This window comes from Perognathus longimembris, chromosome 8, assembly GCF_023159225.1.
Source record: "Perognathus longimembris pacificus isolate PPM17 chromosome 8, ASM2315922v1, whole genome shotgun sequence".
Taxonomy (NCBI): Eukaryota; Metazoa; Chordata; class Mammalia; order Rodentia; family Heteromyidae; genus Perognathus; species Perognathus longimembris.
In genome coordinates, this window is record NC_063168.1 from 62,600,000 (window position 1) to 62,619,869 (window position 19,870).

General features: G+C 47.3%; 1 protein-coding gene across 2 annotated transcripts in view; it reads right to left on the reverse strand.

Moving 5' to 3' along the window:
• Efr3b (EFR3 homolog B) overlaps positions 1 to 19,430 on the reverse strand; it is a 72,588-nt gene extending 53,158 nt beyond the window's left edge. For both annotated transcript variants that reach the window (XM_048353299.1, XM_048353298.1), the window contains exon 1: positions 19,229 to 19,430. In XM_048353299.1, the coding sequence (XP_048209256.1) occupies positions 19,229 to 19,235 (7 nt within the window). In that variant the 5' untranslated portion in view covers positions 19,236 to 19,430. The remainder of the gene's footprint in view (positions 1 to 19,228) is intronic.
• Positions 19,431 to 19,870: the final 440 nt, after the last annotated feature.

Genomic DNA, 19,870 nt, shown 5'->3' on the forward strand with positions numbered 1-19,870 from the left:
TGGCCCAGTGTTGTCACTGGCCACTGGCTAAAGCTGAGAAGCCTAGGGATGGAGGGGGAAGGTCTTAGACAGTGCCATCCAATATGATAGCTGCTAGTCACTTTATTTCATTTTATTACTGTGTGTGTGTGTGTGTGTGTGTGTGTATGTGCTGGTCCAGGAGCTTGAACTAGGGCCTGACACTGTCCCTGAGTCTTTTTTTGCACAAGGCTAGCACTCTACTTTTTGGTGGTTAATTGGAGATGAGTCTCATAGACTTCCCTCTGGCTTTGAACTGTGATCCTCAGATCTCAGCCTCCTGAGTAGCTAGGGATTACAGGCGTGGGCCACTGGTACCTGGCTGTTTTTTTTTTAATATAAAATATTTAAACTAAAACACAACTAAAAAGACCAAATAGCGACCACAGGTGTTCTTAGAATGCATAAGAAATTTACTTCCAGGGAATAAATGGATAGAGTATGCCTGGACTCTTCGAGGAGGCCACTGAGTAGAGCTGGTGGCTGAGGATGAGTGGGTGGGGCTGCTAGGGAGATGTCTGAAGGCAGGGAATGGCGGGGACTATAGGAAGAGCCTGACAGCATTGGCCCAGTTACAGTAAGTTAGTGTGTGTCATGGGGGGCCAAACCAGACAAGGGCAGAGGCCCACAGTCACGGGGAGGGGGTGTGTGCAGATTCAGACACATCATTCCTATCAGCTTGAGGTTCAAGATGGAAAGATGGCAAAAGAAGAAGAAACAGGGAGAATGTAGAGGGAAGAGTGGACACAGACTTAGGTGCTGGGTTCTAGTGAGGCCCTCGGTTGAGAGTGACATTGGAATCTCTTTCTCTCTTTCCTCTGCCCTCCTCCTCCCTTCTTCCCCTCCTTCCTTCCTTTTCTGTTGTTTTTTTTTTTTAAATTTTTTTCTCCTGTTGTGCTGGGGTTTGAAATGAGGGCCTAGTACTTTCACTGAGATGCACTCTCCTCCCCCAACACCACCCTTCTTCAGGTAGGGTCTCAAGGGTTTTTGTTTGTTTGTTTTTTGCCTGTGCTTACATGGATCAAGACCCTGTCGTGAATACCTCCATCATAGCTGCGATGACGATGGCAGCTTATTGATTGACATAAGGTCTCACTAACTTTCTACCTCAGGCTGTACTCCAAGTGCAATCCCCCCAGTCAGTGCCTCCCAAGTCACAAGGATCACATGTGTGAGCCACCCTGCAAGGTGGCGAAATTTCAAATAGAGAACGTGAAGAATGACTGCGAGAGGGGAATGGTGAATCTCAGCTACAGTGGCAGCTGGCTCAAGAACACTGTAAAATATTATAGAAATCACTGATTTAACAATGACAACTGGGACAGTCAGGGCAGGCATGCTGCTCTGTCACTGGAACTGCTGCTTCCCACAGCAAGTGCATGGGCCCGTGGGGTTAGGTTTGCATTGGGCCTGACTGAGGTGGCCTGACCTGTTTCAAGTTATAGCCCTAGGACCCTAAGATACATGATCAAAACAGCTGAGCATGGTGGCTCACGCCTGTAATCCCAGTTACTCAGAAGGCTGAGCTCTGAGGATCGCAGTTTGAAATGAGCCCAGGCAGGATTGTGTGTGAAACTCTTATCTCAAGTTAAACACCAAAAACCAAAAGTGGCAGGTGTGGCTCAAGTGGTAGAGCACCAGCCTTGAGAAAAAGGCAAAGGAGAGTACCCTGGAGCTGAGTTCAAGCCCCAGTATTGGCATAAAAATATATTACCATGAGAGAACATCGGTGGTATTTTACTTTATAGTTTGTTTGCTTGTTTCGTTTTTTTTCCAGTCCTGGGGCTTGGACTCAGGGCCTGAGCACTGTCCCTGGCTTCTTTTTGCTCAAGGCTAGCACTCTGCCACTTGAGCCACAGCGCCACTTCCGGCTTTTTCTACATATGTGGTGCTGAGGAATCAAACCCAGGGCTTCATGTAAACGAGGCGAGCACTTTACCACTAGGCCATATTCCCAGCCCCTTACTTTATAATTTGATTGGCACACTTCACTTACTTTATAAACATTGTTTATCAGTGGTGTATTAGCTATATTTATAGACAAAATTTGTGAGCTTTTTTTTCTTTTTATCATGGGGCTTGAACTCAAGGCCTGGGCATTGTCTCTGAGCTCTTTCTGTTCAAGGCTAGTGCTCTACCACTTTGAGCCACAGCACCAATTCTGGTTTTCTGGAAATAAGAGATTCACGGACTTTCCTGCCCCGTCTGGCTTTGAACAGTGATCCTCAGATCTCAGCTTCCTGAGTAGCTAGGATTACAGGCATGAGCCACCAGCACCCAGCTATGTGTGAGCCTTTTAAGCCCTAGGTATACTAGTGGATAGGAGCAAAGGAAAGAGAGAGTTCATGTCTATGTGTATTTGTGTAGTCTGTAATGTGATCAGAGCTCTTTGTGGGGCCTTATGGAGATTCATTCATCTGCATAGCTACTAGAATAGCTACTACTTGGCAAATGCAGTGTTTTTTTAGGTCCAAGACTAGGACTTGAACTTGGTACTTGATATTTTCGCTCATTGGCTAATGCTTTACCAACTGAAACATGCCTTCAACCCTTGTTTTATTTTTTGGTGCCAGCACTAAGCACTCAAGACCTGGGCACTTTCTCTTGGTTTTTATGCTCAAAGCTAGTGCTCTATCATTTGAGCTACAGCTCCATTTCTGGCTTTTTGGTAGTTAACTGGAGATAAGAGACTCACAGACTTTTCTACTTGTGCTGGCTTCAAACCACAGTCCTCAGATCTTAATCTCCTGAGTAGCTAGGATTTCAGGTGTGAGCCACTAGTATTTGGCTAATGTTCAATTCCTCCCCACCCCCATGCACATAAACTATCGGGGTTAGAAAGATTCCACAGATAACTCCTGCTGTCAAAGAGCTTGCAGCATAGAGACTGTATCACATAAAGCAGCACAGCATTTGGAATTTCATGGGTAATTTGGCTGAAGTTTGGAGCTAAGAACTAGAGATCAGGATTTGGGATGTACAACACATTCCTGCTTTCCTCTTTCCCAAAATATGCCCCGTTTCCTATTATAGTCAACCATCAGCCTATAAAAAGCAGCGTTCCTCACCTCCAAACAAACATAGAGTCAAATATAGAAACCAGGGGAAGCTTCATTGTTATAGTGCCAAGCTGATCTGAAAGCAAGTATAAGTGCTTTAAATATACAGACAAATAACAGATTTAAGGCCCAGACTCACACAGGCTAAGACTCCAAAATTAAATCATTCAGTCATCCAAATCCATAATCAGAGAGTCTGTCGCAGCACGCGGAGGGTGCCAGAACACAAGACAGGCACTGTGCCCAGGATGGCTAAAACGTAAAGCCGGGGGGAGGGGGGGGTCCTGGTGCCAAAGAGAAATTTCAAGAGCAATGCTTTTGAAATGCAAAACAAGTACCAGAATGCTGCAAAAATGCAAAACAAGCAGTCCTAAGGTTGAGCCCTATTGGAAATGCTAAGTAAGCAGCAGTCCACGCAGAGGCAGGGCCGACTTTTAGCGGAGCAGCTCCAGTGCGCGTTGACTTTCTGCAGCACCTGAATGAAGCAAGTCCCTCAGGACAGATGCCGCCCACCGGCAGCAGCAAAAAGCAAACGCACAGACAGCATGGGGCAAACAGGTCCTTAGAAAGCTATAAATGAGAACTGGAATAGCCTTTCTCCAACGCAGAGCCTCCAGCCTCCGGAGACCACGACATGTTGTCATCCCAAAGGATTTCTTTTTTTTTTTTTTTTTTTTTTTTGGCCAGTCCTGGGCCTTGGACTCAGGGCCTGAGCACTGTCCCTGGCTTCTTCCCGCTCAAGGCTAGCACTCTGCCACTTGAGCCACAGCGCCGCTTCTGGCCGTTTTTCTGTATATGTGGTGCTGGGGAATCGAACCTAGGGCCTCGTGTATCCGAGGCAGGCACTCTTGCCACTAGGCTATATCCCCAGCCCCCAAAGGATTTCTTGATTGACAGGGAAATACATCATACCACCTCTCCTGATGTCAGCGCCAGCATCTCACTGCATTTACATCTCACTGCATGTCAGCAATCATTGGGAGGTTTGGATGTCTTTTTATTTAATCTTCTCAACAACACTGAGATGGAGTCTGCATTTCACACAGGAGGAAAATGAGGGCAGAGTTCCATAAATGCTAAATGGCAAAGCTGGATTCAAACCCAGGCCTTTCTGACTCCAGGGAATTCGCGCCTCACCCGTGGCCTGCACGTGGAGATGTCTTCATTTCCATGTGTTGTTAGGGAATAAGCTGTCTCTAGCTAGGAAGGTGCTGCAGAGATGTCAACAGCTAGAGTAGGTGAATGATAGGGCCACTAACAATGATGTATGTGTAGGGCACTAGCATTTCCTAAGGGGAGGAAATGGAAAATTAGTCTTTCCTACATGCTGGCCCTGCTCAGCCAGGCCTCTGTTGGTGGCCTGGTCATTTTGGGTCCTCTGAGTCAGAAATACCAGTGACACTGCTCAAAGGATGGGCTTGGCACTCAGAGGCCCCCACACATGGGCTCTCTGCCCACTGCCCTGCTGGGAACATCAGTCTCCCAGCTGCCAACCATCCAGGCTTCTGGGGTCAGCTCCTTCTGCCTGCTGCTCAGCACCTATGTTGTCTTGCAGCTCGGGGTCCTGGCCAGCAGCTCTCAATGAGCCCTTTCATCAGGGCACAGGAAACCATCTTGGACTGTGGTAAGAGCCCTGGTGCAGGCTGGCACAGCCCCTTTGCTGTCTCCTCGGCTCCCCTTGCCCCAGGATGGCAAAACAACTCCATGATTGTCTGTATATAGTTCCTGCTTTTCCTGGTTTCCTGTTTGGTTGCAATGTAATTAACATGCAAAAGATGCCCGGATTTTAAGATTTAGTACCTTGCGTTTTGACAACAGTTCTTACACTGGTTCTTACACCAGGGGAGGGAGACAGGACACTGCCCATCCTAATGAGCCAGTTCCCTCACCCAGCTACAGCCTGATTCCTATCGACTTTGATTGGTTTTCGAATGTATTCTTGCATAGCCATTTCTAAAACATAATGAGAAGATTCTAGATAACTATGTGCAAGGCCATTGTTTTACTTATATTCCATCATTAAAAATGCTCATTAGACAAAGTATGAGAAACAAAGTAGTTCTCAAAAGAAAATTAAAGTCTCCATGATCTTCTCTCTGGAATAAATAATTACAGTTTGAGCTCTAGTGTTTTCCTTTTGAGGACACCAAGTTCACACTGATCACTGATCACAGACTGGTTCCCAGGTGTGGCACTATCTCTCTCTCTCTCTCTCTCTCTCTCTCTCTCTCTCTCTCTCTCTCTCTCTCTCTCTCTCTCTCTCTCTCTCTCTCTCTCTCTCTCTCTCTCTCTCTCTCTCTCTCTCTCTCTCTCGTGTTTATACCAACCCTGGGGCTTGAACTCAGGGCCCCAGTGCTGTCCTTGAACTCTTTTTTTGCTCAAGTCTAGCATTCTACCACTTGAGCCACAGCTCCATTTCTGGATTTTTAGAGGTTAACTGGAGATAAGAGTCTCACAAATGTTTTTGCCTGTGCTGGCTTTGAACCATGATCCTCAGATCTCAGTCACCTGAGTAGCAAGCATTATAGGCATGAGCCACCAGCACCTGGCTTCCCTTCCTTATTTTTTTTTAAACAAGTAAAGCTTGCTGCTCACTTAGGAGTAAGCCATCTAGAGTTGCCCACGTGATGCAGCTGAATCTAACATGGACCTATAATTCAGACACCCAAGCCCCGAGGCCAAGATCTGAATTCAGTTATCTTCTGTAGAGTATGTCTGGCTCTCTTCTCTCCACTGGCAACCACGTGGGCCCCTCTGGCACCAGTTTTGGTACTCAGAAGAACGATGTCCAGCTCTTTGAGACAATGGCCTCTCCTCCCAGAAGAATATGACATTTGCCATTAAACACATGCTCCAAATTTGCTGTGTCCCTCCAGCCACTTTCACAAAATGCAGTGACAGATAAGCCCTTTCTCTAATTATGCAAGTTTGGTTTCTAAAGGAAAAACAAAGGCACTTAATGGCCTTCTTACTTTGAGCTCTTTTTCCAGAGTTAAAGAATGCAATGATGTCATTTTCTGAGTATCCATTTATAGACACCTCTAAACAATAGGTGACTAATACTAAGTTATCAACATGATGTGCTTTATGTCCTAATCAGCTGACAATGGTGTTGTGTGTGCACATTTGTGCTTACAAAAAGTTTGTTTTTGCCAGGTACTGGGCAAAAATCCTAGTGACTGTAATCCCAGCTGCTCAGGAGGCTGAGATCTAAGGATTGCACTTTGAAGCTAGCCCAGACAAGGAAGTACATGAGGCTCTTATCTCCATTTAACCAGCAAAAGGCTAGCTTTATGCAAAGAAGCTCAGGGACAGCACCCAGGCCCTGAGTTCAAGCCCCAGTGCTGGAATAACAAAAAATGTTTATGTTTGGTTTTTTGTTGTCATTTTGTGGTAGTACTGGGGCCAGTGATGGGCAAGCACTACCTCTTGAGCCTTGTTCCTAGTCCTTTTGCTTTCAATTTGTTTTTCAGAGAGGGTCTTGTGATTTTGCCTGGGCAATTCTCAGTCCATAATCTTCCTGATCTTCCTGACTTTACCTCTAGAATAGCTGAGATTGCAAGCATGAATACTAGCCAGAATTCTTTAAGCTAAAATTTACATAAGCCAGTGTAATGTTCTGTATCTGTAGTCCCAGTTACTTGGGAGACTGGGGCAGGAATGAGACCTGAACTCAGGAATTAGAGATAAGAGTCTCATGGACTTTCCTGCCCGGACTAGCTTTGAACCACGATCCTTAGATCTCAGCCTCCTGAGTAGCTAGAATTACAGGCATGAGCCACCGGTGCCCGGCCTAGTACTAGAGTTTGAACTCAGGGCCTCTCATTTTCTCAGCTGATGCTCTACCACTTGAGCCATGTAGCCAGCTAAAATTACATAATCTAAGCACAGTACCTGATGCTTAGAATCCTAGCTAATCAGGAGGCCAAAATCAAGGGGGTCGTGATGCCAGGCTGGTCAAAGCAAAAAATTTGCAAGACCTGGGAAATATAAATAGGAAGATCATGGTCCAAGTTGATCAAGACATCAACTCAGGACGACCCTATTCCAAAAGCAGTAGAGCAAAAAAGGTTAGCAGGGTGACCCAAGTGATAATAGTGCACCTTTTAGTAAAGGCAAGGCATTAAGGTCAAACCTGGGTTAAAAAAGAAAGTTACGTAACATAAAATGTCCCATTTTTATCTTCTAAGTGTGCCCTTCAGTAGCATTAAGCACATTCACCGTTTACACTGGTGTGCAACCATCCCCTGAATCAATCTTCAACATCTTTTCGTCTTGTAAAATTCTAACTCTACCCATGAATCAACAATTCCGCCCTCTCTTTTCCCCTGGTCCTTGGCAACCTCTCTTCTACATTTTGTCTTTGTGAATTTAACTACTTCAGGCATCGCATACTAGAGGCAGTAGCTGTCATTTGTGAGTCTTGAGTTCGCTCAGCAGAGCATCCTGGGGTTCACCCACGTTGTAACATCTGTCAGGATTTCCTTCCCTTTCAAAAGAGAGTCATAGTCCAGATCTCGTTTATCTACTCATCTGACCATGTACATGGGGGCTGCTTCTGCCTTTAGGCTGCCATGAATAATGCTCCTATACATAAACATGGGTGGACAAACTCCTCAAGTAGCTCCTTTCAATTCTTTTGGGTACGTATTGAGAAGCAGAAGTGCTGACCACAGGGTAATCCTACTTTTAATTTTTTTTTTTGTCAGTTGTGGGGCTTGAACTCAGGTCCTGGGTGCCATTGCTAAACTTTTTCGCTCAAGGACAGCTAGCACTCTACCACTTTGAGCCACAGCCCCACTTCCAGTTTTCTGGTGGTTAGTTGGAGATATGAGTTTCACAGAGTTTCCTGCCTGGACTGGCTTTGAACTATGATCCTCAGATCTCAGCCTCCTAAATAGCTAGGCGTACAGGTATGAGCCACCAGTGCCCGGCTCTACTTTTAATTCTTTGAAGCATCACTGTACTGTGTTTCACAATAATGGTACCACTATACATTGTCATGAGCAGTACAATGTAAATTTTATAACCGCTACCTTCCTGACTATGAAATGGGCTATCACTGTGCCTTTGATGTGTATTTCCATAATTAGAGAATCTTTCTTCATATGTTTGTTGGATATTTGCCTATCTGCTTTGGACAAACGCGTAATCAATTCTTCTTCTTCTTCTTCTTCTTCTTCTTCTTCTTCTTCTTCTTCTTCTTCTTCTTCTTCTTCTTCTCTTCTTCCCCTTCCCCTTCCCCTTCCCCTTCCCCTTCCCCTTCCCCTTCCCCTTCCCCTTCCCCTTCCTTCTTCTTCTTCTTCTTCTTCTTCTTCTTCTTCTTCTTCTTCTTCTTCTTCTTCTTCTTCTTCTTCTTCTTCTTCTTCTTCTTCTTCTTCTTCTTCTTTTCCAGTCCTGGGGCTTGAACTCAGGGTCTGGGCACTGTCCCTGAGCTGCTTTTGCCCAAGGCTAGCACTCTACCTCTTGAGCCACAGCGCCACTTTTGACCTTTTCTGTTTATGTGGTTCCTGCATGCTAGGCAAGCACTCTACCACTAAGCCACATTCCCAACCCACTCTGCTTATTTTTTGAAAACAGGGTCTTGGCTATGTAGTTTAGGCTAGCCTTGAACTTGAGATCATCCTGCCTCAGTCTCTGAACTGCTGGGATTACAGGTATATGTGACCTTGGTCAGTTCTCTAGTCAAGTTTTTAGAATATTTTTAAATCAAGTTCTTTAGCCTGGGTGCTAGTGGCTCATGCTGATAATCCTGGCTCCTCAGAAGGTTTTGGAGGATTTTGGTTCAAAGCCAGTCTGGGAAGACAAATCCTTGAGACTCTTATCAACCAATTAAACAGCAAAAAGCTGGAAGTATAGCTTAAGTGGTAGAGTGCCAGCCTTGAGCAAAAACACAGAGGCTCTGAGCTCAAGCCCCAGTACCAGAAAAAAAAAAATCAAGTTGTTTGTGTTGTGTGAGGCATTCCTTCTATATACTTCTATATACCCTTATCCAATATGTTATCTGTAAATACTCCCTCTCATTCTATACCCTGCCTTTTCACTCTGTTGATTGTGTCCTTTGAGGCACAAAAGTTTAGAATTTTGATGTAGTCCAAATGGAAATGGTGTTTTGACGTGAGTCCAGGTGGAATAGAACATGTTCTGATTAACAATAAACAAACATGGTTTTTAACTTTTCTTCACTATAACACTAAATGAGCTAGGTGACCATGGACAAAGTCATTAAACTTCTCTGAACACTATTGTTCTTGAAAAAGTGGGAGAGGAAATGGGGAATGGAACTCCCACTAGGCAGGATTTTTGTGAAACTTGAATGTATGGAAAATGAGAATGGCATCTCTGGGCACAGGAAACGTACATGACTCTAGCCCGCCTCTGCCCTGGCATACTTGTCAGCATGGTTATACTCTGCTCTGTTCTTTATTTATACAGAAGCTTTTTTTTTTTTTTTTTTTTTTTTTTTGGTTTTGTTTTGGATTTTGGAGACGGGATCTCAACAGGAAGGCTGAGGTAGTCTCCAACATATTCTGTAGTCCAGGCTGGGCTCGAACTCATGATTGTCCTGAGTCAGTTTCCGGAGGGCTGGAATAACAGTGTGTGCCCCCACACTGGACAGGACAGACTCTAAATGAACAAAGATGTCATTGTCCCTGTCTTACCAAGAGGAAGCAGATGTACAGCCAGGTTACGTAAGGAGCCAGAGAGGGCGCTGCCAACATTCCCACCAACCAAGATCATTTGAAAACTGCTCTGAGGTACAGCACCAGCCCTGGTGACATCAATCAGTCAGGGAACAAACTAGCGACTGCAACCCATTCATGGGATGAATGCGAGCGTTCAGAAAGCCTGCGAGACTGTTCAGTCGTCTCTTCCAATTTGCAGATGGTGAAAGTAAGGTGGAGGGAGGTTAAGAATCCTCCCTGCTGGCCAGATCCCCACCCCCACACTGTAGAAATGTCCTTGGTAAAGCAGAAGGGACAATTTTGATGATGCCAGAGACCGCCTACACCTCTCCAGAACACTCTCCAGGAGGACATTTCTAGCAGGCCTGAGGAGCAGCTTTTGGAGGGTCAGAAGTGTTCCCTGTGTATACCAGCTGCCGGCTCGGACCGACAGTGAGACCATGCACTTTTAGGAGTCAGATGCCATCAGCACCAGATCCCTGCTGTTCCTTCCTTCTGCCATTCTGTTCATCCATAACCTGCAGCAAAGATCCTGCTATCCCCCTGCTACTCTCCCAGCTCTGAGGTCGAAGGTGCCCAGGGCTGTGGAGTGCTTAGCAGAAGCATTCTGGCTGTGCTTCCAGGCAATGAGAAACGCAATCAAGAAACACATTTATTGCCTTTGCCTCAAAGGGCCTTTTCATCTTTATTGGGTAAAAGGAAATGGCAAAAATGATCTGAATGGAAATCAAAATCAAGATTTACCTATACTTATGCCACTAAATGACTTCCTTTTTGAAGAAAAAGGTTGTGGCCACTTGCCTTGAGCTGTGCAAACCCAGATGGAAGTCCATAGGCATGTCTAACCATCTTGACCAAATTTATTTATTTATTTATTTATTTATTTATTTATTTATTTTTATTTTTTATTTTTTGGCCAGTCCTGGGGCTTGGACTCAGGGCCTGAGCACTGTCCCTGGCTTCTTTTTGCTCAAGGCTAGCACTCTGCCACTTGAGCCACAGCGCCACTTCTGGCCATTTTCCGTATATGTGGTGCTGGGGAATCGAACCCAGGGCCTCATGTATATGAGGCAGGCACTCTTGCCACTAGGCCACATCCCCAGCCCATCTTGACCAAATTTTAAAAAAATGGATGGAAATTTCTTAGGCTTGTTTCTGCCCAGTAGGGAAGAACTGCATGGTTGTACTGATCTGTCTTTTATTTATACAGAAGCTTTTTTTTTTGTTGTTATTTTATTTTGTTTTGGATTTTGGAGACAATGTCTCAATGGGAAGCCTGAGGTAGTCTCTAACATATTATGTGGTCCAGGCTGTGCTCAAACTCATAATTCTCCTGATTCAGTTTCCCAAGTGCTGGAATAACAGTGGGTACCCCCACGCCTGACTCTGTTCTATGGAATTATCATCAGTGTGGGAAGGCCCAACTGAGATGACAATGGATTATTGCTGTCACAACAGGGTTCTTTCTGATCTTAGAGATGTTAGATGATCTGCCCAGCCCATCATTGATTCCTGGAAAAACAGGCTGCTATGTGTGTTTGGATGAATGATATGGTTTGAGGTGGGGAATGTTAGGCCCACAGACCATATAAGGCCCTTAAAATCACTTAGCACATGATAGGACAGCACATAATAATTCTTGGCTGACAAGGGCTGTCTGCCTATATTGATCATTTTCTGTGGCTCACAAATGAGGTTATAAATATCCAAATGGCCCTTGGCAGAAAAAAAAAGGTTCTCCACACCACATTGAACTATAAGTCAATGCCAACATCTGAGCTCTCATGACACACAAAAGCTCTCTGCAAAGGGCCAGGGGAAACAAAACTAATTAAGATAAAGATTGTGTACTCCACAGGGTCACAGAATTGTTTGTGTAAAGCAATAAATGACATTAAGCATGACAGGCAACAAAACAACAATCAAGTATAAACTCCATCAAGGACATGAAGGCAGCCAGATGGCAGAACTCTGGGTTTTCCCAGCATACCTCCTGTATATTTCTGTTCTAGAAGATTCCTTCCCACACAGGTTGTGAGAAGCTATGAGATTCTGGTAGCATTCACTTGAGTGCAAGTCACTCCTTCCTAAGAGATGTTCAGGTAAGGTCTCTACAAGTGTTCTTGCAATTTATAAGAGCCATCTATAAGTGTTATCTAGCTAAAAAGAACTAGGGGACCTGGTGTTTGTTACAGTGGTCCATGCCTAAAATCCTAGCCACTCAGGAGACAGAGATTCAGAGGACTACGGCTCAAGGTCAGACTTGACAAAAAGTTTGCAACACCCTACCTTAACCAATAGCTGGGCAAGGTGGCAGGAGCCTGTCATCCCGACTATGGCAAGAAGTATGAGTAGCAGGATTGTGGTCCAGGCTGGCCTAGCTGCTCTTGTCTCAATAACTAGAGCAAAAAGTTTGAGAGGTGTGGATCACACAGTAGAGCATCTATCTGCCTAGCGAGTACAAAGCCTTGAGTTCAAATCCCAGGACCACTGAAAAGGAGAAAGAACATTGGAGCCAAGTGCCAGTGGCTCACACCCGTAACCCTAGCTACCCAGGAGGTTAAGATCTAAGAATCATAGTTCAAGGCCAGCCAGAAAAGTCTGTGAGACTCTTATCTCCAATGAATCAGCAAAAAAGCCAGGAGTGGAACTGTGGCAAGCTCCCCAGCAGCACACAGGCCCTTTGTTTCTTCATTCTGCTGTCAGACCCTCCTGTCCAAGGATTCTAACAAACACAGCCTCAATATGGCATATGCATTCTCCTACATGGGGACTGTCACTATGTCTGGAAAGGCTAGGTCCACATGCCAACAGCTCCCCGAAGAACTGCTTGGATGGTAATGGAGTATCTGAATGCAACATTACCTTATCTGACCCCCTCACTCCACCTTTTTCTTCAGTAGGACAGAAGAATGATTCCCATTTCCAAGGGGAGGGAAGGGGCTTAGACAAAGGGTCCAGGGTCCTGTGGCTGTTTGTGGCTTTGACCACTCAATCGTCCTTCCCTGGATTCCAATCAGGCCCCTGTGTAGCACACAGCCACCTCTCAGAGGCAGAGCCACGGCTTCCAGACTGTCTGCACCCGAGGTTGTAGGGAAGGGCTTGAATCCACAGGCCAAGCTCCTATGGCTACAGCATGTTCACTAGTGAACACTAACCATGGCACCTCTTCTTAGGAATCCCATCACCTAGGCACATGTACAGTCTTGGTGGTACTAGCCCCACTCAGCTCTGTCTGTCTGTCTGTCTATCTATGGTTTTCATACAATCTTCCTAGGACCCTTTCTAAGACAAAGCAAAGCCATGATAAGGGGGATAGGAAACATACCAAGAGCCAGAGGTTCCACCCAGAAGTTAAGAGCTCTAGACTGGGACTACAGAGGACAATTCGGGTCTCTTCCTCATTCTCTTGCCCTTCCCAATATGTAAGAATGACTCCAGGAGGAGAGAGGGAGAAGGGGAGAAGATTGTGATCTTCACAAAGCAAAGTCCTGCATTCTCTAGAAGATTCAGATTGTTCTAGGGCCAGTGGAGCACCCTCAGGAACTGGAATGCCAAGGTTCAGATCTCAGCCTTATCACCAACTTGAGTAAGCCATGACTTACTCAACAAGTTACTCAGCCTCTCAGTACCACAAGTGCTCTCATTTCTGAAATGGGAAGCGTGATCCTTAATTCGTAGAGTTTAGTTCCATCAGGTTAGAGCAACGAAGACATAACAAGTGCTCCATCTCACGTGCTCTCTCCCTGCAAGCTAGAGTGCCGGCTGACCACCAGATGAGTGACTTCACTCCAACTTGCCAAACTGCACTCTGTGTCAAATTTTCTGCTTATTTTACAATTTGTTTTGCCTATTTAAATTGTAATTTTCTTGATGGAAAGGGCTTTTGCACAGTTCCTATCCCCTGAGACGCCCCGGGTTATACCATACACAGCTAGTACTCTACAAATATTTGGTAGTTGATGCCTATTTCCATTCAATGCAACATAAAGCAAAAGCCAGCAATGGGTTATTCTCCTCCACAAAGTATGCATGAGCCTACAATAATTTATGGAAGTGTAACTGGTTAAAAAACACACTTTCTGAAAATAAAGAATATGGATTAAAATAATACAAAGTCTTCAGTTAGATGAACAAAGATTAGATGGAGAAAATCTCAGTATTTAATGGTTGTTTTGTTTCTTTTTGCTTGTTTGGTGCTATGGCTCAAACCCAGGGCCTCAAGGAATGAGTGTACAGGAAGACAGACAGTCTCACAACTGTATGGGACTGTTGCTGACATTAACTGAAAACAATCTGACATTATATAACAAGTCTCTTGAATGTTTATATGCATTTAAGAGCGGGGACCTAGAAAAAAGTTTCAGAGTTCAGGGAAAGCTGTAAGCACTAGTATACTCTTACAGCCACCATTAAAAATGGCAGCCATAACCAAGTGCTCAGGGCTTGTACCTGTAATGCTAGTTAACTCAGAAGCCTGAAATCAGAGGACTGAGTTTGAAGCCACCCAGGGCAGACAAATGCTGAGAGATTTATCTCTAATTAACTAGCAGAAACAACGAAGTGTATGTGTGGCTGGGAGATGTGTATGTGTGGGGGGGGGCGGGAAACAACAACAACAAGGAAATGGCAATATGGTTCAAATGGTAGAGCTTTGAGCAAAAAAGTTAGCCAAGAGTTTGAGGCCCTGAGTTCAAGCCCCAGTATGGGAACAGGGGACAAGAGTGGTAGTATATGTCTGTGATCTCAGCAACTCAGTAGGTGGGGCAGTAAGATCTTAGTCGAAGACTAATCTGAGCTAAAGCATGAGACCCAGTCTAAAAAGAAAAACTAAAAGTAAAAAGGGCTAGCGCGTGTGGCTCAAGTGGTAGGTAGGTAGAGTCACTGTCTAACAAGTTGTTTGGCCCTAAGTTCAATTCTCGGCACACACACACACATATGCCCTTATCCTCTTTTCAAGTTAATTAATCACAGGTAGTTGTTACAACAATGGGAAACTTACTAACAGGCTAGAACCCAGGGTCTCATGTGTGCCAAGCACATACTGCACTGCTATGACAATACCAGCCTGGTATAAATACATATTTTGAATGGCTGCCACTTTGTTTCATTTATTTGAGGTGAGGGAGGATGCTTATATCCTAGTACTGTATGAGAAAAAAAATAGAATATGAAGCTGTATAAAATAAACAATTCTAACCATGTAGACAAACACACAAGAAAAATATTAATATAATCTTTTTTATTGTTTACTTACTTTCTGATTTTTCTAGGATCAGAAAAAAAGATAATTGTTAAATTAATTTAATTATCTATTTAAAAATTTAAAGTATTGAAAATAATTTTAAATTAATTTCCTAGGCTCAAAAGAAAGATCATTTTAAAAATTACTGTTCCCTTTGCTTAATTCAAGGAACAGTATTATACACATGCATTTTTGTTTTCTGATCAATGTGGGGGTTGTGCACACCCCAGTACTGGAGCTTCAACTCAGGGCCTCCGGCTCTTGCTTGGCTTTTTCACTGAAAGCTGGCTCTCTACCACTTGAGCCACATCTCTACCTCTGGCTTTTTTTCTGGTTAGTTAGAAATAAGAGTCTTGGATTTATCTGACCAGGTAGCTTTGAACCAGTGCCCTCAAATCTCAGCCTCTTGAGTAGCTAGGATTAGCTATCTGGCATGAGCCACCAGCACCTGATCCTGTCCAACTGGTTTATACCGTGTTTAAAAAAAAAAAAAAAGCACCAGAGAAGAAAAAGCTTAAGAAAGGAGATGGGAACGAAGGGGCAGCCCACTGCTTAATCTCTGTGGTGAGGTAGGGCAGTGTCATCTTTTAGAGTCAGGAAGGAAGATCAGAGTTCAGGCTCAAGGTCACCCTAGGGGAAGAGCTAGGATGCAGACCCAGTCTAGTAGGGGTCCTCAGTGCTCTTTCACCATGGTGCCTAACAGTCAGGGTTGGCTAAGACCAGGGAAGGAAGAGAAAGAGCAAAGGGAAGCGAGCAGCAAAATCACAGCAGCAACGTCTATCGTGATATAAAAGGCTTCTTCCTTTTTTTATTCTTTTGTAGTGCTGGGGATCAAGCCCAGGTCTTACCACTCAGCTACATCCCAGCCCCCAAAGGGGGTTGTAGCACATAGGGTTTAGGGAGGGGATGATTTCTTCCCTCCTCTTTTTACAGGGTTGTTTTTTTTTTTAAGTAAGGTGACACTAGATTTTTTTTATTGCTTAAACAAGAAGAAAACTGCAAGCTCCTGAGTCACTGAGCTGTGAATGAGAAACGGCCCCTCCTGAGGAAAAGGAATGGGGGCACAGAGCTGCTACATGCCCCCGTCAACATGGCATCATGGGCTGTGTGAGGCCCAAGATTTAGGATAGGAGGTTGGGAGGAAGGAGAAGGTGGGGGTGTTGATGCTGTGGTTTCAGAGATTTCCAGCATACATGAGTCTTTGTGTCTCAGGAGGGCTGCCCAGCCCTGTGGTTTCTCTGCTTCAGTCACTACAGTCATACAGACCACACAGGACACTGTCAAGCACATGACCAAAAGTCACCCGTCATTGCCATCTCCTTACAGTGACCACTGTCCATCACGAATCAGTTAGACAGGTACATGGGAAATAATTCGTTACAGCAGTTTTGGTTTTAGTGGGATCGTGGTGCTCAGACCACAGTGTGGTCAGGAAATCCTCCCCAGTGGGTTTCCTTCTCATGGCTGGCTGCCCTCAGTCTGGAGGCAACCCTTCTCCGTATGGAGGTTACTCTGCCTCACCTCATTGGGTAACTGGGATGCTCTTGGGTAGGACGGTCATGGCTCTGATCCAGGTGAGAAAAGTGGAAAAGTACTAGTTATGCAACAAAACAAACAGAAATGCATTTTGCAGAGAACTCGCCCATGAGTTTCTCACCCCAGTATACTTTCCTTTTCCCATGTCTCTTGTTAATCTGTATTTATAGGTATAAACAAGACTGCAAGAAGTCACTTGTGTCCAGCTGGAGAGCCACTTCCAGAAAAATGAATGGGGTTTAGGAATGAATGAGTGGTGAGAGGCAAAGTGGCTTACAGCTGCCAAGGTCAAGGTGCTCTTCTGCATGTTCAAGCTGGGGTGGGAGGTGATGCAAGTAGGTATGTGCAGAAGAGGGTGAAGGCCCAAGGGGACCCAGAAAGTACAGGCTCTGGTATGTCCTGTCTTGCCAGAATAGAACCTCACATGATACACTAAGACATTGCTACCCAGATTTAGGGCTCCTGCCAGACCTGGGAGTAAGATGGCATTCTATCTGTCTATAGTTACACTTTAGAGAGATGACCTCCATCTGCCTAAGGTCACATAGTTATAAACTGGTTCTTGGGTTGGGATGGACTGACCACCATCTAGAATTCTTTCTCTTCTAGACAGCTGTGCCATCAATCAAAACAAGAGGTCCTTGGTCTTCCATAGGCCAAAGGAAGAAGACAGGAAATTGAGGACCCAGGAAGACTGAGTTGTGCAAGACAGAAGGGGGGGGGGGGCGCAAAGAGCGGAAATAAAGGCCAGCAAGCAACATTTAATGACAACCTCCCACCCAGTACAAGAGTGACTTTTCCTGTGCTGTAGGCAATACCCAGGGGACTCTTTCATCCCAACCTTTCTATGAATCATTCAGGGCAAGTCCCTACTCTGCATCTGGGGAAATGAAAACATATTATTAAAGAGAAATGAAATTCTGTGATGTATCTGAAAATAGCAACCAGATATGTTAGCTTCCCAGTTCACCCTGCTCTATCTCCAGCTCTTCTTTGTCCAGATGCATCCAACAGAGGCAGATCAGAGCCCCCCCCCCACCCACCCCCACCACAGCTCCTAGCTACCTGGTAAGTTAACAAGTTATCTACTAAATACCATGAGGTGGCTGAGGAGAACCGGAGCTCCTCACTCTGACCCGTTCCAGATGAGCCTGTCCTAGCTCCTTCTCCACTGCAGGTGCCCCTGCAGTCACATGCTTCTGTCAAGTGATCTGCAACTTCCAGCTGCTCCTCTGCAGAAAGGGGGGTGTGTGTGCCGAGAGAGTCAAAGAAATGCATCACTCTCTCCCGGGAACTTCACAACTCTCAGCTTGCATCAGTACCTTTTCCCTCCCCCCCCTTCCCAGACCCCACGGGGTCAGCTGCCCCTAAGGCTCCGCCTACACAGACCACCCAAGAGAAATGCAGAGGGGACCTGCTGACATCGCCACCTGGGTCAGAAGTGTAGTGTGTTATCAACTGGGCAGGGAAGGAGACTGGAACGTTGAGACACTGTCTCCTAAATAGGGGTCCCACCACCAACTGCGGAGCCTTCCAAGCCCTTTCTCAGCCTCCTCTAACAAACTTTGTGACTCATGGTCTGTTCCTAGACTAAGCCAGCTCAGCATCCTTAGAGATGGGTTAAATTGGGAACATGCTCTTCTAGGATACTGAGCTCTCGGGAGGGCAAAAAGAGCCCCCATCCTGCAGTGGGAATGGGAGGTAAGCACAGCTCCAATTCTTTTCGCTGGCCGGGATGATCACATAGGTTGATGTACACACACACACACACACACACACACACACACAGAGCTGGCCCTTGGAAGCTCTGTACTGAAGCCCATTCCTACACTGGTCTAGGGTCTCCACGGCCCCCTTCATTCGAGGGGCAATGTGGGGCCCGCCCAAAGCGCTCTCCTTCACCCGCACTGCCTTGCAGAACCAGAGGCATTCCCGGCAATCAGTCAAGCAAAGCAGGGCACGGCAAGGGTCTGCGAAACTGTTGCACATCCGTGGGAGTGGGGGGGGGGGGCGACAGCTGTGGGAGCAGAAAGAGATATCAGGGCTGAGCGGCACCCTCTGGGCAGCGTCTCCCCTAACCTCAGTCAGCCCTGCAGAGGGTCAATCTGGAAGTTGGGGAGCCTGGATCCCACCGACAGGAGGAGGGCCGCGGCGACGAGCCGGGAGAGGCCAGATCCATCTGGGGCGGCGAGGGGAGGCTCCCGGGGCTGGCTAGCTCCCGGGCCCCAGCGCCACGGGCGCCGCCTCCCACAGCCGCCCGGCGCGGCCCAAGGCCGGGCAGCCGCCGCCGGCTTCCCTCACGAAACTCCCGGGCACACGCCGCGCTCGTGAATCTCGCAAATGCTGTCACACGGCTCCCTCCACATCCACAGTGCCCGTCGCCTCGGGAGCCCGGAGGCTCGTGACCACCGCGGCCCCCGCCCGCGGGCGGACCGCCGCCCACCGCCCCCATCGCCGGCACGCGCGGGGGCCCGAAAGGCTCTCCGGACCCCGCCGCCCCCCTGGCCCCGGACATCTTTTTGTCCTTTCCGCACGGGAGCGACCGCTACCGCCCAGCCCGCACCGAGCCGGCGCCCTGGCCTTCCTCCCGGGCCGGGCAGAGGGGTGACAAAGGTCCGCGTCCTGGAAGTTTGCGAAGCCGGCCCCCGCGCGCGGGCCCGGGCGCGGCGCGCAGCCCTCCTTACCGTACATCTCCGCGGGGAGCGCGCCTCCCGGGAGGCCGGCGTCGCCCGGTCGCTCGCAGCCAGCCCCCGGCGCCGCCTGCCTTTCATTCACAGCCTGGGCGGGGGCTGGCGGCGGTCGGCCGAGGCCCCGGCAGACGCGGGAGCCGGCGGCGGGCAGGACCGAACGGGGCGCCACCAGCCCATTCAGCGCCCAGGCTGGCGGTGGCCGCCTCCCGCTCAGGTCTGCGGGCCAGGCTGCACGCAGGGGGCGGGGACGAAGGCTCCCGCCACGCCCCTCCCAAGCTTCCATTGGCTGGTTTTCCAGAAGGCCCCGCCCCGTATCTCCACGCCCCGCCCCGAAAGCCCAAGCGCTTATTTCCTAGGCAGTGGTCGCCGCGTCCTGAGCTGTGGGTTATCCAGGCTGAATGAAGCTCACCTGGGCGTGTCGGGCGGGTCACCCATCCCAACTCCGACTGCTTAGGTCGACCGCTGAGATTCCCCCCAACCCAACCCGCGGGCCTCGAGGTCCCCGGGGTGCTAGGGGCGACAGGTATGCCCTCACCCCCGAGGAGGAATCAGTAATCCTGGCCCTCCTTGGCTTCCCACTCTCTAACGAAGCTGCCCCCGTCCTCGGCGGAGGTCTTCCCAAGCCACCCTCTTAGC